This window comes from Pleurodeles waltl, chromosome 5, assembly GCF_031143425.1.
Source record: "Pleurodeles waltl isolate 20211129_DDA chromosome 5, aPleWal1.hap1.20221129, whole genome shotgun sequence".
NCBI classification, from domain to species: Eukaryota; Metazoa; Chordata; class Amphibia; order Caudata; family Salamandridae; genus Pleurodeles; species Pleurodeles waltl.
In genome coordinates, this window is record NC_090444.1 from 1,024,671,136 (window position 1) to 1,024,696,607 (window position 25,472).

The 25,472-nt window shown below is 45.2% G+C and overlaps 1 protein-coding gene across 2 annotated transcripts in view; it reads right to left on the reverse strand.

The window, feature by feature from the left end:
- Positions 1–22,654: 22,654 nt before the first annotated feature.
- STXBP5 (syntaxin binding protein 5) overlaps positions 22,655–25,472 on the reverse strand; it is a 933,640-nt gene continuing 930,822 nt past the window's right edge. For both annotated transcript variants that reach the window (XM_069235194.1, XM_069235193.1), the window contains one exon: positions 22,655–23,636. In XM_069235194.1, the coding sequence (XP_069091295.1) occupies positions 23,595–23,636 (42 nt within the window). In that variant the 3' untranslated portion in view covers positions 22,655–23,594. The remainder of the gene's footprint in view (positions 23,637–25,472) is intronic.

Sequence of the window (25,472 nt, forward strand, 5' to 3'; positions counted from 1 at the left end):
AGCAGAGATGATGGCAACAAGAAAGACAGTTTTGAAAGTGAGGAGCAGTAAAGGACAGTTGTGCATCGGCTCAAAGGGAGTACACATTAAATAAGTAAGGACAAGGTTGAGGTCCCACTGAGGCATGATAAATGGAGTGGGAAGAAATAAATGGGTGAGACCTTTTAGAAATCTACTCACAATAGGAGATTTAAAGAGTGAGGGCTGATCAGGTAAGCTAAGAAAGGCCGAAATGGCAGATAAATACCCTTTAAAGGTGTCCAAAGAAGAGCCCTACTGGGCAAAAGAAAGAATGAACAAAAGAACCTCGGATAGAGGGGCAGAGAGGGGATCAACAAATTTGTTGGTGCACCATGCCACAAATTTATGCCAACGACAGGCGTATACAGTTTTGGTGGAGGGACGCCTGGCTGCCAAGATGAAATGACAGACTTTGGGTGGAAGATCAAAAGTCGTCAACTGTCGCCACTCAATCTCCATGCATGAAGGCGGAGAAGGGACAGCTTCAGGTGGAGAACCGTCCCCTGTTGCTGCGACAGAAGATCCCCCCCGAAGAGGCAGCCTGAGTGGAGGATCGATGGCCATACTCAATAGCTCTGGATACCAGACTCTCCGTGCCCAGTCCTGAGCCACCAAGATGACTTGGGCCCTGTCGTTCCTGATCTTCTTGAGAACTCTGGGCAGAAGTGGTATAGGCTGAAAGGCGTAAAGGAGGCCGGAGTTTCACTAGAGACGAAAAGCATCTCTGAGCGAGGGCCACCTTGGAAACTCCAACGTGCAAAACAGCTGACATTGCGTGTTCTCTGCGGAGGCGAACAGATCTAACCAAGGCTCTCCCCACTGCTGAAAAAGACCGTGCACGACCTCAGGATGGAGATGCCATTTGTGATCGGCTTTGCATCGACGGCTGAGTTTGTCTGCTCTGGCGTTGAGAGAACCCACCAGATGTTGAACCACCAAGGTAATGCCCTGATGTTCCAGCCATGTCCAGAGACGTAGGGCCTCTTGACAAAGGGTCCAGGACCCCATTCCGCCCTGTTTGTTGCAGTACCACATGGCAGTAGTATTGTCCATGAACACCTGCACTACTTTCCCTTTGAGAGAGGGAAGAAATGCTTTCAACGAAAGCCTGATCGCCCTGAGCTCCAGAATATTTATATGGAGCCCAGACTCTGCCAGAGACCAGAGGCCTCTGATCTCCGCCTCTCCCATGTGGCCGCCTCAAACCAGGTGACTCATCTGTCACTATAGATAAATCTGGTTGGGGAAGGGAGAGGGATCTGACGTGGACCCAATGCGGATTCGAAAACCACCACTGCAGGACTTTCTCAGTCCCCTCCGAGATGTGGACCATGTCGGAGAGATTCCCCTGCTGCTGCACCTACTGGAACTTCAAGTCCCACTGCAGAGCCCGCATGTGCCATCTGTCACAAGCAGGATGCAGGAGGCTATGAGGCCCAGCAGACTCAGAGTCAGTCTCACCGAAACCCGGAATAGAGGCAAAAATATCAGTATCATAGCCAGAATATCCTTGACTCGCCGCTCGGGAAGATAGGCCCAAACCTGCAGTAAGTCCAGAACTGCTCAGCTGAAACGGAGTGTCTGAAAGGGAGTCAGGTGTGACTTCAGCATGTTTATAATGAATCGCAGCGAATGCAGAAGGTTTGCCTCAGTCTGGAGGTGGGAGACGACAGCCTGGGACAAGCCCACCTTCAACAGCCAATCGTTGAGGTAGGGGAAGACTGAAACCCCTAGCCGGCACAGATGAGCTGCGACCACCACCATCACTTTCGTAAATACCTGAGGGGTGCTGGTAAGGCTGAAGGTGAGTACAGTGAAGTGAAAGTGCTTGTGACCTACCACGAACCACAATAACGTCTGTAGGCAGGCAGGACGGGAATATGAAAATAGGCATCCTGCAAGTCCAACCCTACCATCCAGTCTCCCGGGTCCAGGGCAGAAAGGACCTGAGCCAAAGTGAGCATTTTGAACTTCTCCTTCCTAAATAAGAGATTGAGGACCCGGAGGTCTAGGAATAGGATGAAGGTCCTTTTCCTTTTTGGGAACCAGAAAGTAGCACGAATAACAACAACGACCTACTTCTGGCACAGGGACCCTTTCTATGGCTCCCTTAGCCAAGAGAGCATAACCTCCTCGCTGAGAAGTGTCAAGTGATCCTCAATCATCCGATCGTAGGATGCTGGCATGGCAGGAGGGGGAGTCTCAAAGGAGAGGGAGTAGCTCCATCAGACTATTTGCAAAACCCACCTGTCCATCGTGATGGACTCCCAGCGGGACAGATGATGGATGATGGACTAGGAAGGTTTGGAGGCTGAAGCTGGGGGTTGGTGGACTGGGTGGTTCCCTGGCTCCCTGATCCATGGGGACGTTGGACCCCACGTCCTCGGCCATGCAGAGGCTGGGCAGCATGCTTGGCACAGTGTCTGGAGGGAAATGGATGCGGTTGGGCGCCTCTTCCGTAGCCAATAAAGAGGCCAAAAGCAGACAGAGGGAGGCGAGGAGAACCTGCAACGGCAAGCGATTGAGTTGTAACCTGGGACTCCTTAAAGCGTTCAAGCGCTGTGTCCGCATGGTCTCAGAAGAGACGGGTGCCATCGAAGGGCATGTCTATAAGCTATTGCTGGACATCCCCCAAAAAGTCAGACGACCTAAACCAAGCGTGGTGCCGAAGGGCCCCTGTCGCTGCAACCAATCTGCCCAGTGAGTCGGTGGTGTCCAGTCCACATCGAATCGTGAACTTGGCTGCATCTCCCCTGTCAGCAACAGCTTGTGAGAGAAAGGCCTGGGCCTCCTCCTGGACTTGTGGCAACACCTGCATGACCATATCGCATACGGTACGGGTGTAATGGCCCAAAAGGCATGCAGTGTTCATGGACCGCAATGCCAGACTGGAGGAAGAGAACATTTTCTTCCCAAGTTGGTCCAGTCTTTCCGATTCCCTGTCCGGTGGTGTGTAACGGAATGCGCCAGAAGAGGAAGAAGCCTGAATGACTAAGCTCTGAGATATAGGGTGTTGGTTCAGGAATTTAGGGTTGTTAGGTGCAGGCCTATGGCGGTCGACAATTGTCCTGTTGACAGGAGCCCATGTGCTGGGTTTAGACTATGACCCCAGCAGGATATCAGTGTGGCCTCATTGAAGGGCAATAGGGGTTCGAATGTGGAAGCCCTAGGCTAAAGCACCTCAGTCAGGTCAGTCCTTACCGCCACTGAAAGCAGCTTGAGACACAGGACCTTGGCCGCTCTTTGCACCACCATCAAGTAGGAGACGTTCTCCTCCGTAGCCACGATAGGGGAGAACGCATGCCAGAGTTAGGGGAGGTGTCCAATCCACTGGTGTCACCCAATTCCTGAGCCCAGTCTACATAAGGGTCTTCAAACTGGTATTCTAGAGGGTCCAGCGACCCCTCCATACGCTCATCGTACCCATACTCATAGGTATAAGGGTCAGGATCCAACCTCAGGAGAAATCTCCCTATCAGAATTGGTGTCAGGCGGCGTCATTCCTGCTCTGGGTCAGAGTCGGAAATGAGTATGGATGGGATCGACATTGATTATGGGCCCAACCGACGTCAGGAGCGCTGACTTCTGCACAGGCGCCGGGGAATGTCACAATGGCAGGACCGGCATCTGCTTGGATCCGGAAATGGATCCTGGGGTGCCATCCGGAGCAGAGGCTGAAGTCACTGGCACAGAACTCGAGGGGGCGCCCACCGACCCTATTGGGCCCTAGGGGCCAGTGGAGGGTCAGTCTGCCCGAATATGAGGCGCATTGGCACATAAAACTCCCTGAGTTGAGCAGGGGTGGCTCAGGCTCCCGAAAACTCGGGGAGGTGCGGAGCAAACCCAGAAGCAGGCTCAGAGGATGGAGGCCTAGAAGGACGACCCTCCCCCTGCACCCCATTGGCCGAGTGACAGGGTGAAGTTGTGAATGTTTGTTCTTCTTTGACTTCTTCTTCTTATGATTCGAATGTCCCGAGGACTTGGAGTGGGGCGAGGATGAGTGGTAATAGCTTCACGAACGGTCTGGTGACCTTCCTCTAGTTCCTCTAAGACTGGGAGCGATGAGGAGCCGACCGCCAGGCTGCCATGAGCCCTAGGGACCACTCCCTCAAAGCCTTCAGGTTCATGGCCCGGCAGTCGGAGCATGACTTCGGGTCGTGGTTGCGCTCCAGACAACACAAGCACACCAGGTGCGGATCTGTCACTAAAATCATCATGTGGTGACAGGAGTAACACTGCTTGAATCCGGTCTTGCCAGAAGACATTTTGACGCTCCAAGAATGTTAAAAAAGTTTGACAAAAGGGTTGAAATGTCAGTAAAAAAGCGACTGAGGGTAGCTCATCTCCGAATCTGCTTGTAGTCTGGTGCGGAAAGAAAAGAACGGACGTCAGTGCCCCGGAGTGGCGCCTATTTCCGACTGCGACATCATCACAGCAAACATGACGCCAATGATGGACGAGGAGTCGACTGACATCCCCTCAAGATGATCAAGGGTACTGCTTAAAGAAAAATCTCCAGATCCAGTCTGGCAGCTTGGAAAATTCTAAGGTAAAGAATATGCAACTAGAAGTCTCTATCAGATATTCCAATTCATATCTAGCTACAACATTTTAGGGATACCACCAAGACCCAGCTCACCTTAAAACTAACCCACAATATAACAGGATCCTTTGTGAAGACCAGGAGTGCTTCTTATGTTCGATGACATACAACTTAGCCACCCGGTCTTCAATCACCTTCGGTGTATTGTGGCATCTTTGCCACACATGTTTGAGTCACAGTCGTGTCCAAGCACCAAAACGACACCTCGTACATGTCTGTGACCAACATCTGGTTTCAAAGGTGTGGCACAGCTCAAATCCTATTGTTTTGCTGGTAGGATCATTCTTTAGCGAATTTATTAGGAGTTGTCAGAAGACTGACAAAGGGGTAACGGGAGCTCCGAATCTGAGTTGAAAGGCAGGAAATAATGTCAGTATGTAGGAGTGGTGCTTTTATACTGCTCTGCTTAATCACTTCCAAGGTGGTATGGAATCAGTGCAGAGCCACACAACTTCACCTACTGTCAGGCAGGGGCATTGCTGGAAAAGTATCTGGGTCCAGTCTAGTGTGGAAGGGGATTATTCTAAGGCAAAGACTTTGGGGTTAGAAGTATCCTTCAGCAATAATAATTATTAGAGGGATACATTTCAGCACTTTACAGATTCCACATTTCAGTGTAAAAATGCATCTGTTGAAGATATAGGAATCACAAATATGAATCTGTAATCTGGTGGTGGGGTGGGAAAGCACACACATGCTCCTTTATATTTCAATCTTTGAGCTGGAAATGTTGTGCATGTAAAACTAGGATGTGCTTATTTCGAAGGGAGTATCACCTAGGAGGGTGTAACAATGTTATAATGTATTATATTATTTAATAGGTCTCTAAAAGGGTTCGGACAAGCATGCTGATGTTTTAAACCAAATAGGAGAAAGAACAGCTATGGAACTGCTTGGCGGAAGACAGTCCCAAAGATAGTGCTGTAGCTTAACTTCCTTCAATCGTTTGAACACTGAATCACCCTTCTCTCCCAATATGGATCTATCAAATGGCATGATGTGATCTAGCTGTGCACACTGGCGGCACTAGCTCTGCCAACACCGTTCATGGAGCCCTAGCCTGCACGTAAGACATATTTTGCTGCATTCAGGCCATTATGAATTATGAGTCAGCGAGAATCTCAGGGCTTCTGAAATGGCCTACAAAATGTCACTAGTCGTGGTATAATGCATGTGTGTACTTGCCCAGAAGTCACACTGAGTTCAAAGATCCTTTTGGTTAAGCTCAAAGGAACATTCTCTTTCCAAAGGCACCAATATGTTTGACTGTCTATCTGGAGGGTAGGTAGGAAAAACACTGAGTGACTACTTGTCAACACTTTTAACACCATCCTTTCAGCCGTAGGATGCCTTGTCAGAAAATCAGGATCCCTGGGGGCCAAGTCTATTTTGCCTTGATTTACTGACTATGGGGCCAAAACAGGGCTTAGATCAAGAGGCCATGAGAGTGTCTGTGAGTGCTTTGATGAATATCAGCAGTGTCCCAGAAAAGGTAGGACATGGTTGAATGAACTATTTCAATACATTTGTCTTAGTTTTAACAGTAGACAGCTGGAAACCTAGCAAGCCTACTGCAGTTCACACGACTACTGCAAAAGAAGTAAGTTTTCTTTCATTGGTGGCTAAGGTGGCAAATTCAGCTGCATCTGGAGATATATTAAGCCCAATGGCATTCTGTAAATCTGGGCGTGGTTTGTCATTTATATACTGAGAAGGAGCATGCTGACCTTGTCATCATCATTGGTGTCACGGGGAACACTTTGCATACTGTCAGAGTTGGATCCCAATAGGGCCTCTGTCATCTGACAGCATGTGCAGAGAAGTCACAGATTTGAGGCTGGAAGCAAACTGAATGGTTTTGCTAATCAGACCAAATCAGAGTCAGAAACAGGTTGTGATGTATGATCTTTCAACTGAAGCCCTCGATCCTTCTCGCCTAATTTGAGTGGAGGGGTGGTGTAGATTCCTGCTTAGATTTCTTGTGCACTTCTGGCTCACAAGAAGACTTTGAGTAGGAATGGCACTTAGTGTGGGACTGGCTTCCTAAAAGTGAGCAGTGCAGTGAATTGGAGCAGGACTTCTTTTTGACCACAACCTATTTGATGCAACATTTTAGACTTTACTTCCAAAAAGCCTTCAGGTAAACGTGGGCCTATTCATCGTACAACGTAATAGTTGTGAGTGGAGCCCAAGCACTAGAGCACATGTTGTGCAGGCCTGTAATTATTAGCTCCTTCTTGAATCCTGTCATTTTCAGGGGAAGCATCATTCCTGGCCCACTCTCTGGGATAAAGTTTAGAGTTGTTTAATAACTGACAAAGTTGAGATAGGCACTCCACATCCACTTAGAAGGGTGTGTCAAGAAAGGAATCTTCCATCAGGGCAAGCATTAGTGGTTATTTACGGCTCTACTCCTTCACTATCAGGGCAAAATAGAGTCATACAGCGTCATCTATCTGCATTGTTCTGAAATTCTCTGGATCCAGTCTGGCACCTGAAGACTTTCCAAGGGTGAGGAATCTGGGTTAGAAGTATACTTCTGAAATCTTTATTTCTTTAATTCAGAGTTTAATTTGTCAAAGATGTTTATTGCAAGGGGTGTGCCGTTACACAAGAGAAGAGCAATATATTTCTCCTTGCATGACACATGTAAAATATTTCATCTTTTTTAAAACTCTGGGCATAGTCTGTGGTTATTGTACCTTGACTACTCCCACATGCCCCATTAAATACCTTTTAGATCCTAGAAAGGCCTGACATTCCTTAAACAGCAGAACAGGCTGGAAATGAGTGAAGAGGGTTGTAGGAATGTGTGGCAAGAATGACAAACTTGACATAACGAAGATTACTGTTTAGTAATCATAGAATTAAAATCTCATCAGGTCAAGGTTGTGCCAGTCCTACTTTGTGAGGATATGCCAGGTTTCGTTGCCTTCTGCAGACAACCAATATGTTAAAAAACACAGAAAGCAATGCAGCACCCAAATGAATTACTGGATAAAAAGCATAGCATGATTACACAGTAACGGAAAACAGAACACACCGAAAAAACCTACCCAAATTTGTAATGACAGACAAATGTGTGAGCCGATGCCCACGTTGCAGTCTACAGATTTTAGTAATGGTAAAATCACAAGCCGTTTTGCAGGAGACTGCCATTCCACTGAAAAGCCTACCCAATATCACCTAGTGGGCAAACTCAGTAAGCAGTAGAGATGGCAAACGTAACTCAACAACTGAAGGCACACATAGAAGGTTTCCTACCATTTATCCATTTCCCTTGTGCTAAAAGAAGGCATCAACAGGCGCTCAAGGATTCAGTGAAGGCCAGATAGATCATCAGAGCCTGTTGGACACCCAACCTATCCTAGCCAATCTGCTATTGATACAGTAATGTTGGCAATACAAAGGGAGAACAAATTTCTGTTCTATGTGAAAACAGGAAAACACTTTATATAGAAACACTCCCAACCAACATGGTTGAATGACATCTCTGTCTGGGAGAAATTTGAGCTAGAGTTCTTCTATGAGAAGGAACCCAAGTTTCACCAAGCTGCTATGCTAAGGTAATGGCTAGATATATGCCAACAGTAGTGGTCAAAAAAAGGAAATGACATATGGCCAAAGGTTTCAATAGTGCTGTCTGAAGCCTTTGGAGAGCCAATGGAATATCACCCTACAGCAATGGAGAAAGAAACTTTGCCCTACGATGCTCAGAACTGTGAAGAAGATGCACAGCCAAGACACTGACATCAGAGACAGAGCTACTAGACTCTAAAAACAGCCAACAGTCATCCAATGCACCTTGAGGACAGGCACTACAAGCCCTTTTAAGAAAGCCTTATGCAGTAATTCCAGCACCAACTGTCACATAAAGAGGCATGCAGTCCCTTAAACGTGCACCAGGTGGACAAATTCAGCAAATTATTAAAGTATGTAGTATGGGTCGATGTCCTACGATTTTGCTGAATGCATGCAGAGACCTCCTTGGAACAATCCAACATGCTTAAGGGCTAAATGGTCAGTCTCCAAGCCACCAGGTGAGGGGTTGTCCAAGAAAAATCTGGAAACAAGATCAGAGACAAAACCAAGGTAATGTACATGAGAAGCAGTAGGGATTATATGGGCAAAGAAGGGAAATCGGTAAACAAAAATGTGCAGTAGAACCAAGTACCACAAGAAGGAGAAGGCATTGACATTTCAGGCCTCCAGAGAAGACCTTAAACCAAAGTATGGGAGAAGATAATTCTAAATGCATCCACTCAAGGAACCCTCAGCAGTGAAACTTTGAGCAAGACATGGTAATCAAGGGAGAACACAAACACCCTCCTCAAACAATCCGCCAGCGTATTCTCTGACCCTGTCAAATAGCATGTCCACAAGGACCCCAGATTAGTCTCAACCCACAACCCCAAGGAGTGACCCAACTCTGCCCGACTTGGGTCATTATTAGACAGTTGCCTTGAGTGGGAAGAGTAAGGGTAATATCTTGGGGACCACTGATCCAGAACCAGTGTCCTTCAGAGCTACACAGACTCACCACTCTAATATTTATAATGACCTTCTGGGAAACGTGTGGCTTTAGTTGAGATTCGGCCAACAGGGATTGAATCTATCAGCCACCAAGCCAGTTCACTCTGAAGTTAAGGAGAAATAGACACCCTGGCATCCAAATGCTGGTTAACATGAGCCCAATGAGAAAGGTGCAATCCAAAGGCTTCAAATGCAAGCAGCACTAAAGTACCACCATCACTGCAGTCAACATGAAATCCTACAGCTATAGTCATCTGAAATGAAGCAGAGTTTACAGCCAAGAGAGCAAACCAGTGAAACTGAAGCATGGAGAAGCAGCGATGCAGACGAAGCAACACATGCCACAAAGTTATGCAGAACCAGGTACTTCGGAAGGCTTGTGATGAGACTTCTCAATTCAAGGGAAACCTAAAGTCGTGCAGTATGCAGAACACAGCGTGTTCTCCTGAGACTTGAAAAAGAGAGGGAGAATAAGAAAAGAACAGGTTGCTTACATTCTGTATCAATCTTTCAGGTGGACACTTCAACTGCATATTCCTCACCTTGTGAATATTCCCCAGGGTACCAGACTGGATCTGAAAACTTTAAAGCAGTAGTCCTGCGTGCAGGTAAATGGCATTGTACAATGTCGATCCACTCAGGAAGTGACAAATAGATCTGCATATACGTGCCATGCAAACGTGCTGAAGTCAGTTACCTTTTTAGTCTGACTGCTCCCTCAGACACAGAGCCTATCGGTAGATTGGCATGACCAGTGTGCAGCTCCTTTTAAACACAGATTACTCATCTTGTGAATAGAGACCATAGGAGGCCCTGCCCAGATGGTGGGCCTGTGAACTGGCTGAAACCAAAACGTCCATCAGGACAAAGCAGGCAAAATACCCTTCTCGAAAGACCAGACCATTTAGGCAATAGTGCTTCATGAACATATGCACCGATGCCCGCATAGCCGCCTGACAAATGTCCACAATATTTACTTCACATGCAAGTGGAGTCGTAGCAGTCTTAACTCTAGCAGAATGAATCCATAAGCCCTGAGCAAGTTGCTTATTTGCAAGTCCTGAGCTCCACTCTACAGGGAAGTTGTCTTAGAGATAGAATTGACTTGGAAACTCCAACATCCAAAAGTGCTGACTTTGCATGTTCTGAGAGGTGAGAAAAAGATTGTGCCAAGGTCCTGTACATTTAGGAAAGAAGCCCTGCGCCACCTATGGGTGCAACTGACATTCTTGGTCCTCTAGGCGCTGACGGCTGAGTTTGTCTGCCCTACCATTTAGCGATCCTGCTGGTGATTTAGCTACAGAGAAATTTCCTTTGTGATTCAGCCACTTCAAGAGGCAAAGAGCCTCCTCACACAGGACCGTAGACCTAAGACCCAACCTGCCCTGCTTGTTTCACTACCACATGGCAGTGGTGTTATCTGTGAGCACCTGCAACATCTTTCTTCTCATGGTGGGCAGAAAGTCCTTCAAATCCAAGCATGTTTCCTGCAACTTCAACTGACTGATGTGAATTCAAGGTTCTCCTGGAGGCCAGCGGCCTCTAATCTCCACTTCTCCCAGATGGCCTTTCAACACCGAAGGGATGCATCCATTACAACTTGCAAATATGGGTTGTGCAGGAAGAGGGGTCGGACATTGACCCAATCACGGTCCAGTAGCAACTCTGCAAATCTTTTGCAGTCTCCTCCGAAATATAGATACAATTAAAAAGATTTCCATGTTGCTGAGCCTATTGGGTCCTTAGGTCCAACTGCAAAGCTGGCATTTGCCGTCTTGCATGTTTCACTAGCTGGATGCTGGAAGCCAATAATCCCAACAGTCTCACAGTCATCCACAATGTGATCCAGGACTGAGGATGAAACACTGGGATCATAGCCCGAATGTTCTTATATTCTGGACTCTCCACTGTGTGGAAAAGGAACAAAATCGTACTTTATCCAGAATAGCTCTAACGAGCCAGGTCATTTGCAAATGGTCAGGTGGGACTTGGGCATATTGACAGGGAACCTCCATGATATTAGAAGTTCACCATTGCCTGGAGGTGGTTAACAACTGCCTAGGGCAAGCACGCCTTCAGTAAATATTCGAAGTAGGGGAAGACTGGTACCCATGATCATCAAATGTGTGTTTTGCGAGCACCACCACCACTTCAATGAACAACCAAGGGATGTAGGTGAGGCCAAATGGGAGCACTGTAAACTGAAAATGCTCCAGGCCCACTGTGAACTCCAGGTAGTGACTTTGCCTGCAGGAAGGGGATACGGAAATAAGCGTCTTGCAGGTCTAATGCCACCATCAAGTCTCTGGAGCAAACAAGACCTGGGCTAGCAAGAGCATCTGAATGTGTTCTTCTGCTGGAAGGCGTAGAGAGGGTGAAGATCTAGCATAGGAGGAAGGCCTTTGTCCTCATTCAGTGTAAAGAAGTAGCAGGAGTAACACCCACCTGCTACTTCAAAGGCCACAAACATTCTGAGACCCCTTAGAACAAAAGGGCTTGCACTTCCTGCTGCAAGGTGAACAGGTTCACAGTCAGCCACGGGTTGTAAGAAATGGAAGGGCATATCTCAAATGTACACTTTGTAGGGCCCACTTGTCTGAAGTAATGCCTGCCACCCTTGAGGAAATATCAGATCCTGCCTTCAACAGGATGGCTGTGTGCTGGCAAGGACGCAATACAGGGGTTTGCGGGTGCAGGAGCAGCAGGGATTGAGTTGCAGTTGTCCCAGATGTCCTGGGCATCTTCCTTGAGAACCGCGGCCTCTGTTACGAAAGAGCTGAAAAGCCTGCGGGCTGTTAAGAGGGGTCTGACATTGGCGAAACTGAAAACCGTCACCATAGTCACAGAGAGAATTAATTGCGGATTCAATTGCTTGGTTGGAATAAAAATATCCCATGAAATTACTGTGGCCCCCCCTTTCTTAAAACTATTTCTGGGCTGAATCCATTTTGTCGCTAAAGAGGGGACAGCCATTAAATGGCATGTCCATTAGGGATGCTTGGACATCCTCTGAGGATCCTAAAGCCATCATCCAAATGTGGTGCTGAAATAAGTGCCACATTTGTACCCATCACCTGATCTAGGCAGTTGGTTGTCTCCAAGCCAAAGTGTATTACAAGTTATGCTGCATCACCACCCTGGATCGCTTCGGTAAGGCGTGCCAACAGGTGATCCTGAACTGCTGGTAAAATGGGGGCCAATGTGTCCCATGTGGCATGGGAATAGAAGCCTAGAAGACAGTTGATGTTGGTTACTGAGCGCAACCCAAGTCTCACAGAGACAAAGATACACTTGCTAAATGTTTCTATTCTCTATGACTCACGATCCATTGGATTGGTAGGGAAGGCATTGAGATTAACTTTACTGGTACCACCAAATTCCCTGCCGTAGGATATGCAAGGAAGGCTGGGTCTTCTTTTGTTGGATGATGACTGTGAGCAACATGCCTATTTACCGGTGGTCTGGATAATGGTTGCACACAAGTGCCCAAAAGAGCATCATCACGGGCCTTATTAAATGGCACTTGAGATTCTGTAGGGGCTTGATGACGCAGGAATACCTCCCTTGAAAGATTAGTGTTAAACTCCATAGTTGGAATTTGGAGGTCTAATATTTCTGCCGCCCTTCGCATTACAATGGTGAAGGAGGCGCTTTCTTCAGTAGCAGGACCAGTATCAGGAGAAGTGTCCTGGACACTGGCATCTTAGCTCTTCATACCAGTTTTCCTCATATTTGGGGACATAATCATCCCAGTCAGCAAAATTGTCACTATCAAAATCAGTGCGGAACAGATTGTGAAAAGTTTGGGCTCTACCATGTGGCAAGAGAAAAGTGCCAGAATCGGGAGGATTACCGGTTGACTGCGCTCAGGTAGGAGCCAGACACGGCTTGTTTTGCCTCAGTCGAAGTTGTGGTGGACACTACACAGAGTTTGATAGCACAGAAAACTGCAAAGCCTCAAGGCAAAGGGAATTAGTGCAGAGGGTGGCTGTGGAACTGAAGTATGCACTGGATTGGTGGTGAACCCGATGCGGTGTGAGAGTCACAGAAAGGTGCAAAGGGCATACTCATCGGCAGCAGACCGACTGGAGGCCCCTGCAGATCCTTGGGGCTTCAAGATGTGCCACAGAGAATTGGTAAAGTGCTGCCGCCCTAAAGACGTCTACTCAATGCAATGTCACCTGCGGACACAGAAATTCATGGTACATCTGGACCAGACTCTGGATTAGCTCCAATGGAGATCAGAAGCGATCCCGGGTAGCAGGTTGATGTCCTTTCGCGCACTCTGGAGTTTGAGGATAGTGGGAAGGGGACAATTCCCATTTGGACTTTTTCTGCTTCTTCTACTTACCCAAAGACTTCTCTGCGATGAGGATCTTTTCCAGGAACAACCTAGGGAGTGGGAACAAGACATTCCACTCAAATTCAATCAGTCACAGTATGGAGTCTTTCAATGCCTGTTGATGTACACCTTCACCTTGCAGTCTTGAATGGCCTTTGGATTCTTATGATGACTGTCGTTGCAGGCCATGGAATCATGCGCTGACTCCAGGAACCACCAGCAAACTTTTTGTGGGTCCCTTACAGAGATGTTTGTGAGAGGGCATGCATGTTATCTGGCCAAAAGGCACACAGCGTCAAATAATTCAATGCCATATTGTTGGGTTCAAGCTTCCAAGCATTTTTACACTCTATCTGACGGAGTGGATGGGAAAAATCCTGGGACCTACCCCGAAGTGCAAGAAGCTTGAATCGCTAAATTCTCCAGAAAAGTATATGTGGATAAACAAGGGGGGTCCACAGAGATAAGCAATAGCGTCTTACCACCATTCCAATGCAGACAGTACTAAGTCTAGTAAAACGTTTTTGAAAGGGAACAACATGTCGGAGATTGAGGCAGTAGGCTGAATAACCTCAGTGAGCACATTCATTTTTGTTTTAATTGAGAACAAGGTAACACCAGAACATCCGCTGCCATCCTCACCACAGAATGCACAGACGTACCCTCAGGCCCTGAACGGAAATCTATTTCTATCTCAGGGGAGGTATCAAGGCCACTGGCTGAAGTGAGGCCAGCAAAAGCAAAAGCTGTGTCAAAGGACACTGGTCCAACCCCTCTCCAGTCACTAAGGATCTAGGTAACCCGAATCAGACCCAAAAAGATCATGTTTATTGTTACAAGACCTAGTCTCCTTAAATAGTCCTTGGGCATCTTATCTAGATCTGTGACCTTCCACAGGACACACTGGCTGTGACTCTTTAAGAGTCGACAGTCATGCCAGTAGCACCAAACTCAGTGTCAGAGAGGAACAAGAACATTGGGAGGAAGCGGTAGTAGCCTTGAGGTTGGTGCCATTAATGGAGTCAGGGATGGGGCAGCTCAGCGTATCTTTGGACTGGCATGAAGAGAGTATTGCCAGCTCCAGAGGCTGAATGGTTAGCTCCAAACAACTCCAGAGATGGCATGCAGGGGGTAAACATCCGGGATGGCTGGAATCCTTTAAAAGTGGTGGGGTGAGTGAAGTAGCTGACCACTTCCCAAAAAAACAAAATAAAACATCCCCTCCCTCCTAAACCCCAAAGTGAACCACCCATCCCTCCAAAAGCGTAAAATAAAATACCCCCTCCCTCCAAAATCCTAAACAGAAACATAACCACTAACTATAAAATAAAACACAAAAAATACACTTACACGCATTACACATTTCAAATAAATAAATGTTCTTCTGTACAATGCACAAAGAGCTCCTCTTACCAATCCAGATGCTGCTCTCATGCTGTTAACCAACATGAGAGAAGAACCTGCATTGGATGGAGCAGGCTGGCTTTGTGCTCCTTCAGGCCCTGGAGGCTTGTGCTTGGCCGCCACCAAGCTTTCCAAGACAGCAGGGTGGAGAGCTTCAAAGTGAGCATGTCACTTTAGCTGGCGCAAGACAGTTGGCCAAAGTGACATGCACACTTTTGAGTGTCTGGTCAGCCCTGCTTCAGCCCGCCATGCTGCCAATCAGCATCAGAGGAAACGCCCCGCTTGTCTTTGGGCTCGGGGCTGCTGCAGTGCGCACATCAGTAAACATAAAATGGCAATTACATTTTTCCATCATTTTTCTTCTGCGCAGCCCACAGCAGGTGGGGGCGACGCTCCCGCGCCCTCATGAAGAAACTGCCACTAATACATATGGGCATGCTGTACGACCCCATGGTGCAGAAAGCGCACAAGAATAGGCTGCCACGCTACAGAAAACATGGTATTTAGTAACACTGCTGAATCTGACATTGGAAAATTGGGGTTAGGTAGTGTAGGTATTGGAGGGTGCTGGGACTGGACTGTTTCAACCGCAAGCTTGGTTTAAGGCGTAAGACATACAAACTTCAGCTCTGATGATGAGAAATGAGTGATAGCTGGAGGGTAAATAGGTGACTTGCCTCTAGAAACAGCTCAAGGTTTCTTATGCTTCTTCCATTCACTTGAAAAATACTAAGATAGAGATCTTGAAAGGGACCAGAAGTGATGCCTATATCTTTAGTCTTCGCAGTTTCACGCCATAAAGAGTTTTGCCTTCCTCTCCTTGATTGCCTTGGGTGCATACTGAGGCAACACTCACAAGACTGAGGCTTGGTCTGACCCCAGGCCGATAGACTGAAGATCAGTGAAAGAAATCTATCTTTCGCAGTCCCTACAAGGCTTACAGCCTGAACGCTTTGGGGGAGACATTCTAGCACTTGAAACTCTCTCAGGAAGCGCACTCCAGATCCACGTTAAAGTTTCTGGTGGCAGCACCCTCTACTGGCGTCATAGAACTTTGAAGTTTTCCAGATTCAGTCTGATCCAAGGGATAGTTCAACAGAAGAGAAATGTGCAGGTAAGAGTAGCAATCAAAAGTATCTGTATTTCCAAAAGAAGAATACTATGCCATACTCGTGATGGATAGTTATGTGCCACAGGGCAATTATCATCTTGGATTGTTGCACAGGCAGCATCTTTCTTCGTGCTTTTCAGCAGGTAAACTCCCCAATTCATTCAATTAGTAGCCCGATTTGGGAATTCCATCTAGTTGCTACTCCAGAATTCGCCATAATTTCTTAAGTGAACCCCTCCACTCCCCGGGACTAACTGGCCCACAACTTTTATGATCTCATCTTTTCTAGTGCTGCTAACATTTTGAGTTACGAGAATGGCAAAGCAAAGTGAACTCCTACACTGACAGATTATAGGATCACCCTACTGCTGCACATAAATATAGCTGGGGATTTATAAGTCTTTAATAGTTCCTCTACCGTCCGAATCCAGAGTATGTGGTTTTTAGATTTAATATGAACTCTTACGCAGCCAGATTCTAGGACCACCCTAATTGTGCACATAATTATTGCTAGGTATTGTATGACTTGAACAGTGCCTGTACCCTCCGAGTCCAGAGACTGCGTTTTTGAACTTTTATATACATCTTGTCACTTGCCCACCATGTGATCACTTCAAACAAACAAAATACATATTATCTATATCTTTATATGAAAAATGTTTTCTGCACTGTTGTAATAAATAACTATTAAGAGTATGACTCATTTGAAATAACATTCCCTTCCTAACTGGTCAAAGTGTCTACCCAGCAACTGAAATATCTGGTGATAATGACGACTATAAACACTGCTTTTACATGTGTTGCAATTACCCAAGGTGTTTTGGTGATGTATTGAATGACTGGTGACATTTAAACCAGAGTTCCTAATAACACAGATACATGCTTACACTAGAAATAAAAATTGCAGGGCCGAAGCTAGAAACAATGAAATATCCACAACAGGCTCTACTCAAGGCTCCAGCTGAATTAGAATGCTAATGTTTCGACAACAGGTAGGAAATATCTCATTCTGCCAGCCCTCTAGTAGATCAATTGCTTGCAGAAATGTATGCATTGATGTGAAAACCCTATGTGCAAAGAGCTATGTTTGTTAATGGAAAAGGGTATTTCATCGGAAGCATTATAATATTTGGGTTTCTGCACATGGGCCTCTATAAATCAAATTTTAGAGCACATATTGGAATGGGTATGTAATGGCTCATACACACAGATATGGGAGAACAAGTTACATACCTTTGTTAATACTCTTTCTGGTGGACATTATATCTAATTGCAGATTTCTCACTATGCAAATATTTCCGAGGCGTCAGACTGGATCTGAAAAATTCAAAGCAGCACTCATGCATGCAGGTTGGTGGGGATGTGCAGCTCCACACCAATGCCATTCTGCTCAGGAATTGATCAGAGGAGCTCATATAATTGCCATACGAGCATGCTGATGCCCGTTGCTACCATATCAGCTGCTCACTTCGACTGCCAAATATCCAGAACAAGTACTCCACGTGTTGAAGGAGTGATAACAGCTTTGGCTCTGGTCAAATGAGCCCATGGGCCATCTGAAGGCTTCTACTTGGCCAATGTGCAAGACACTTTCATGCAGAGCACAATCCATCAAGAGATGATCTGCTTCTGCACTGCCTTGCCCCTCTTTGCTACAGCAAACCCCACAATGACCAGATCCATCATGTTCTCTTGGAGCCCAAACAATAGAGTCTCTCCTCCCCTTTTGACGGATGAGGTAGAGCAAAGAACGCTTGGTATGTGATAGCTGACCACATGTGAAACAGTGTTACCAGTTGTGGCAGAAAAAAAAAACTCTGGTCTGCAGCATCAGCTTATCTGGGAAGAACATGGTATGGGTGTTTGGAGAAAAAGATCATGAAGCTAGCTCACATGCCGCACTGAAGTTAGGAACAACATTCTGAGGGTCAGTAGATGTAATGGACAACTGTGTATCAGGTCAAGGGAGTACACATTAAAAAAGTAAAAACCAATTTTAAAAATCACTGTGGCATCACAAATGACTTTGGTGAAAATTAATATTGCAAAAGTCTCAAAAATCTCATCACAATGTGTGATGTCAACAACGAAAACTGGTCAGCAATTGTAGAAAAGCCAACCAAGCCCACAAGTAGCTTTCAGCAGTGCCCAAAGCAAGTCCTTGTTGAGCCAGGGACAGGACAATCAATAAAACATCAGACAATTTAGCCTGCAGTGGGTCAGCATCAAACCACAAATGTGTCCCAAAGAGTGGTGGTAATAGATTTTGTAAAGGAATACCTTGCTGCCAAAATCATAGACTTCAGAAGGAAGGTCAAATAAGATAAACTGCCACTCTCAATCTCCAAACACTGAAACCTAGAATGTGTAAGCCAAGGTGCAACACTTCACCCATGCCCAGAAGTTCCAGGAACCACAATTTCATGGCCCAATTTGATGCTACCAGGATTAGTTAGGTCCAGTTGTTCAGGATCTTCCTCAGAACTTGGGCCAGGAGAGGCAATGGCAGAGAGGTATACAGGATTCCCCAGCTCCATTATAGGCAGAATGAACTTCAGAGAGACAGCCTTCTTAGAAACTCCAACGTGCTAAAGTAGTAACATTATATGTTCTCAGCAGGAAGTAAAAAAATCGAGCCAGAGTGCGTCTCATTGATTGAAAACTCCCAGTGCCACATCTGGGTGTAACTGACATTCTTGATCCTCTAGGTGTCGGCGGCTGAGTTTGTCTGTCCTAGCATTTAGAGATTCTACTGGTGATTCAGCACCTACAAAATTTCCTAAGCGGTTCAGATACTTTAAGAGATTTACAGTCTCCTGGCATAGGACCGGAGGGCCCAAGACCCCCACCATGCACTTCTTGCTTTAGTACCACATGGTGGTGGTGTTGTCCGTGAACACCTGCACCAGCTTTCCTCTGATGATGGGCAGGAAGTCCTTCAACGCCAGGCAAATCTCATGCATCCAACAAATTGCTGTGGATGCAAGCTTCTGCTAGAGGCCAGTGGCCTCTGATCTCCACCTCTTTCAAGTGACCTCTTCAACCCAGAAGTGATAAATCCATCACCACTGTCAAATCAGGGTGAGGTAAGGAGATTGATCTACCACTGACCCAATCGAGGTCCAGCAGCCACCACTGTGGGTCTTCTGTAGAAATCTAGATACAATCTGACAGATTCCCAGTTCTGTGCTCACTGAGACTTTATATCCCACTGCAGAGCCCGCATATTCCATGTGGCACCAACACGATGCAGGAGGTCAGCAATCCCGGCATCCTCAGTCATTAAGACTACGATCCAGAACAGAGGCTGAAACATCAGGGTCTTAGCCGGAGTGCTCAGGACTCGCCACTCAAAGGGAAAGGCCCAAAACCGTACCATATCCAGGATGCACCAGATAACAAGAGCATTGGCAAAGAAACAAGATGTGATTTTGGCATATTGCTAGTGAACCCCAATGATGTTAGTGGGTTTGCAGTCATTTGGAGGTGGCTGATGGATGTCTAGGGCATGCAAGGCTTCAACATCTAGTCACTGAGGTAGGGTAAGAGTGGTATCCCTGAACTCCAAAGCTGGGCTGGGACCACTACCATCACTTCCAAGAACACACAAGGGGCACTGGTGAGGCCAAAATGGTACAGTGCAAACTGAAAATGCTCCTACCTTAATGAGACGCAAAGGTAGCACCTGTGGGTCTATAGGTCGCAGATATGGAAATAAGTGTCCTGCACGCCAAACAGGATTTAGGCCAGAGAGGACCTGGGATAGTATGAGCATCGTGAACTTGCTCTTTTGCAGAAAGGCATTGAGAGGGCGAATATCTGATAATGCAGAAAAGGCTCCACCCTTCTTCAGAACAGGGAAGTAGCAGGAGTAACACCCAATATGCAGTGAAGGATACACTAAAGACGTTTTGTGGATGCAGCAGCTGGAGCGGCTTGTAGATACTGGCCAGTATATTAAGACATATTCAGGGCGCTGGCATCTTGTAGCTCCTCATACTGGGGTAAAATGGATAACAAAGGCATACCCTTCATCAAAATGTTCCTTGTGCAACTCACAGCCGAAAAGGTTGTGTAAAGTCTGAGCTCTACTGAGTGGTAACGGCAAGGTATCAGAACCTGAGGAGTTGCCGATTGGCTGTGCTCTAGTAAGATAAGGGCAGGGCCTTGGCCAAGATTGGGACAGAATCTGGTTTGAGTCAGACTGCATAATAGGCTGCAAATCCTCTTTCAGCTTTGATATGAAGGGAAGTGGTGCAGCAGGTAGCAAGGAAACCAAACTCATCACTGAGCCGTTCTGTCCCTGAAGCGGGTTTGAAGGGCACAATCTGTACGAAGGGCAAATCTACCAGCAGAAGTCTGACCGAAGGCCCTGAGGATCCTTCTGGCCCAGAGGAGAACCAGAGGAAAGCAGTAAAAAGCCAACAGATGCCTAAACAAGCCATAGCCAAACATGACAAGGCCTGAAGAGACACGACCCAGAATTACTTTTCTATCTTTTGGGATCTGCCAGCATGAGCTCTCCAAAACAGTGAAGGGCGTCTGCTCAATCCTAAAAATAAGATATGTTCATCTCGGAGGGAATGAGGTAAATCGTGCCTTCTATGCTAATACGAAACACTTCGGCACGGTAAGTTCATGTTGTATATTGTCGAATTCAATTGACAATACTGAATACTATTTTGTGGTTAAATTACTTGTCAGTTGTAACAACTCTGACGCAGTGTTAACATTTTTTTAAAGTTGTTCAAACCATTAGAGAGCTCGACAATGGGTAATCGTGTTACTCTAGTCGATGACAGAAACAGAATGAAAAGAAATAAAGCATAACTAACATTGCAAAAACAAAGAAATCAACATTTCGGTGTTGACATCAGGGGTGGGAGAGGTGGCAGAGAAAGGGTAGCAATGTTATGTAGACAGCAAGAGGGCAACCTAATGCAGTTGCGTTCTTGCGGATCTAAACGATTTTCACTATCCTGAACCTAATCTATTTACATTTATCAGCGACTATTTAAGTTCAGAATTTGCAGGAAACACATATGGAAAGTCCGTCTGCACAGAAATCATTTTAGACCTTGGATTTCACATATGCTTGTGCTATACTGAATGCTAAATGGGTTCGCTTGGAATCTTCAGTTTCTTGTAACATTTACAGTTATCGACAATGGTAATGCACAATAACATAAGACATCAAAATACAAAAGTATTTCTTCTAAGGTGCTAAAGACACATGACAATACGTTAACTTCACAGTCCAGAACCATAAGCATGCACAAAACTGACAAAATATGCCCTCCGATAGAGCCACCCCGACTATAAATCAAAAGGAATTGAGGTAGAAGGTAATGTTAACTTAAAACTTGTATCTATTTGTAATGCATTATTCAACCATGTTCTTTACGTTTGGGGATGAAGTGCCATCTGCAACTGTAGAACAATCAATGGACGATGATTTGCAGTCAGACAACAATGCAAGATCTAAGGCAGCTTACTGCTGAAGTTCGAACAACATGATAACTTCTTAGTAAATACATGAAGTCATAACCTGTGTGTTGGATGTTATGTTTTAGCTTGATTAGTTAGCCATGGTATGTGCAGTGACGTTAGTGCCGAAGGTACATACATGCTTAGCTTGTTAACAAATACAATATATTTGGTCTTCAAAAAAATGGCAATCCAACAATCGCCCAAAAGACAGAACCATATTGTTTGATGTCAAACATACAACAAATAAAAGACCGATGAATAATTAATTAGACAATAGAAGAACCCAATCATCCACATACTAGAGATGAGATACATATTTACTGCAAACTTTCTACACAGCAGTGCACCTTTTCCATTGGATGTAAACAAAACGAAAAAGAGCGTTGAACTTATTAAGCAGGTCAATGAAAGTGTGACATTCCCGGCGAGATTCGTTTGCTTTGTGACGTGTACCTGAATTGAAACAGTAAATTACATATAGCATCCAGTACATATTACAATGAGTCTACCTTTCAAGAAAGGAACAGTAGGATTACTTTGTTTGCCAATTTGAAATTAGAAGGCCGTGGTAGGCATAACTGAATGTGGAGATAGAAAGAAAATATTCTCATTTTAGCTCAGGTCTTCTAACCATTCAAGATGGGTAGAGGCAATCAACGACTTTCCAAAATAGGGATCCCTCAATATTTATAAGGTTGGAACTTGGTTTTCTTCTTGTGCAGATGCAGTCACTAAAGGGTGGGTACAAAGGCATAATAGCCCTTTTTTTGGTTTCTGATTTCCATTGCACCCTACTGAAAGTTCGCTATAATAATACTTGCTTCTTTCTTCTCAAACAATTATAAGAATATTCCATTCTCTATCATGCCAACTCAAGAAATAAAATTAATATGTGCTCAAAAATGCACATGCTACAGGTAAATGTTCACGGGAACATGCTTCCACTCCCCAGCTCAGGTGTTTTCTGTAAATTTACATTTGTTTAGAACCGAGATATAGGTGATTCACTTGGTTGCAAATAACCAAATGTTGATGTTAACCTTATCCAAGTTATTAATATATTAGCATTTAACTATATGTGTATCCCATTTTCTTCAATGGAACATTCTAAAAACAAGTTATAAAACTCACAGCATGAATGAACCCGTGGTCAATTGCAACATATTTTAATATCTGGAAACAATAAAATAACTTTATCTACTGAACTGATAAGAGCACAGTTGATAGACATTGAAGTATTCCCTCGCCACAATGTTTCCACACTGCACATCTGCAAAAGAAATGCAAACTCCCAGCATGCAACGTGGTTCGGTCATATTGTGCACTTGTTTTCACTTCGTCTTTTGCACTTTAGAGAGCATGGACTGAATACAGAATACTACATCAGCTGTCCATGAATAGTCTTTTTCTTCACAGGTCTACCACTGCATTATCCATTGTCAATTTACTGTACAGTAGGTGTTCCTAATTGTCTAGTCTCTTTGTTGTAAGAGATGATAAAAAACGAACATACTTTTTCAATGATGGCAAGTTCTAGTAAGTTCCATGGATAGCTAAGAGTAGGTTAGCTGCCACTAGTCCAATCAGACAGCCCATGACTTTAGCTAATCCAGCTCTTGGACACCTGATTTATTGCCTCCTCCCATAGGAGGTTAATAGAGGTTAATACACCGGCAGCAGATACAATAGCACAGAAACTTTTGGCATATGAAATTTTCACATAGGAATGATCCAGCACTGCGCAGTTTGCTCATCCCTCACCATTACAGCAACATTGTCCTTGGCCACAGCAGAGTTCTCTTTGCTCCATTCTCCACTTCCCAAGCGTCATAATATCCAATAGCCGTGAGGCAAACACTTAAGTTTGATTGTTGTAATATAATGCACCTCAGTTAAAGCCACGTGACTGAGGTAAAAAAAAAAAAAAAGGGTATGATTTGTGCTAGGAAACAACCGTATCCTTTGATAAATTTCTTTCCCAATCCCTCTTTCCCGCCCCAAAAAGTCCAGCAAAAATAAATGAAGAGAAAATGGATGATTTCTACTTTTTCTTCTGGATGAAATGAATGATGCATTTTGGAATCGGGGTATCAGAATTGATACCACTTCTTGTCTTTGTATTTCAACATCATCTAAAAAAGGAAAACATATACAAACGTGATTAGTAAATCATGTCAGTATGTTAAACAAAACAATCTCTGAACAAACAGTTAAATATCAATGGCTACCAAAGTTAAATGAAGAAACAGGAAGTAACAGGGTTTGTTTATGGACAATCTTACATTTATATCTAATAATGAAAATGGCTCCAAAATTATAAGACTTTGACCTCCATACCTAAAAGTTTCAAAGAGTATGGATGAAGAAACAATCTAACTCGGAATATCTACAGTGCATAATTAATGCTTTTTCAGTGGCTCGTAGATAAAGAAGATGCTTACATATGGCAAACTAACACATTTAAGGTAACTCATCATATTTACTTATATACTCTTATTGCTTCAGCCACTTCCTTCTAAACTGGCAAGAAGGACTATAGCACATGCAATTTACCACTGCATACCCAGTTTGTCGCCACACATGCCTAACTGGCTACTGCTAAATCACCTCTGTTTGTTTCCCATTTGCAGTGGGACTGAGACAACATCTGGTCTCAGAAGAGACTAAAGGATCCAGAAGACACCTGCCCTGTCAAACCAATCTGGATTCCACAGTCATACCCTGTTCGCCTGACTGCCAAAAAATGAACAGCAAGTCCAAGCCTAGAGTACAAATACCCATCAGGATCCTTTATGATACAGACACATTAGATGGCCGTGCCTCAGGGGCAAGTGAGCCTAGACAGCACTGATGTTGAGTGTCAGTAGATGAAATGGATAGGCATAGAAACAATCAGAATCTTCCAACCCAAATGACTACTCAAATCCACCCATAAAAGGAGTGTCAGGGCACCGCCCTGAAAGAGTACCTTTCTCAGAAAGGGTGCCTGCGCTGATTAAAGCCACCCTCCAAGTACCAGTACCACCTGCCAAAGAAACTGGAGAAAGAACTGACTGGTTCAAAAACCATTGTAGGATGATTATAACCTGCACCCACAGATAACTTAAACACATGCAGGTGGTCCAGAAATAATTAAAATGTGAACAAAGGCAAGGCATATTAAAGAACAAGTTACTTACCTTTGGTAACAATTTATCTGATAGAGACATATTCTAGTTGCAGATTCCTTACCTTAGAATTTCCCCCAGGCGTCAGACTGGATCCAGAGATTTTTCTTGGAGCAGTACCCTTACACGTCTTCAGATGGTGTTGGTCGACTACGCAGGCGTCATGGTCACCGCGATGATGTCGGCAGTTGTACATAGATGTCACCTCTGCGTGGTGATGTCAGTTTCTTTTCACGACTTTCCACGCCAAAGTGCAGAGCCATGAAGAACACTGAAAATGGTACCCCAGAGCTAAAGCCCTTTGTGGGGAATCCCCACCCTAGCAATCAGTTCACAAGCAGGGAGGATGGGTGGGTCAGTAAGGAATCTGCAACTAGAATATGTCTCTACCAGATAAATCATTACCAAAGGTAAGTAACTTGTTCATCTGATAGAGACTTCTAGTTGCAGATTCCTTACATCAGAACAGATACCCAAGCAATGCATCCTTGATGGTGGGCTGCGAACCAAGGACCGAATGACCAAAGAAGCCATCTCTGCGGACCTGACTGTCCAGCCAGTAATACTTTGTAAACATGTGCAGGTATGCCCACTTTGCTGCCTGGCAGATATCCAGGACAGAAACTCTGCGTGCTAACACTGTGGTAGCAGCGGTAGGAATCAGGCTCTCGTACGCAACACCACTTTGTCAGGGTGCACAGACAATAATAGGGGTTTTGAAGAAAGGGCCTGAAGCTCACTCACTCTGCGAGCAGAGGTGGTGGCAACACAAAAAGGTTTTCAAAGTAAGGAGCCATAAGG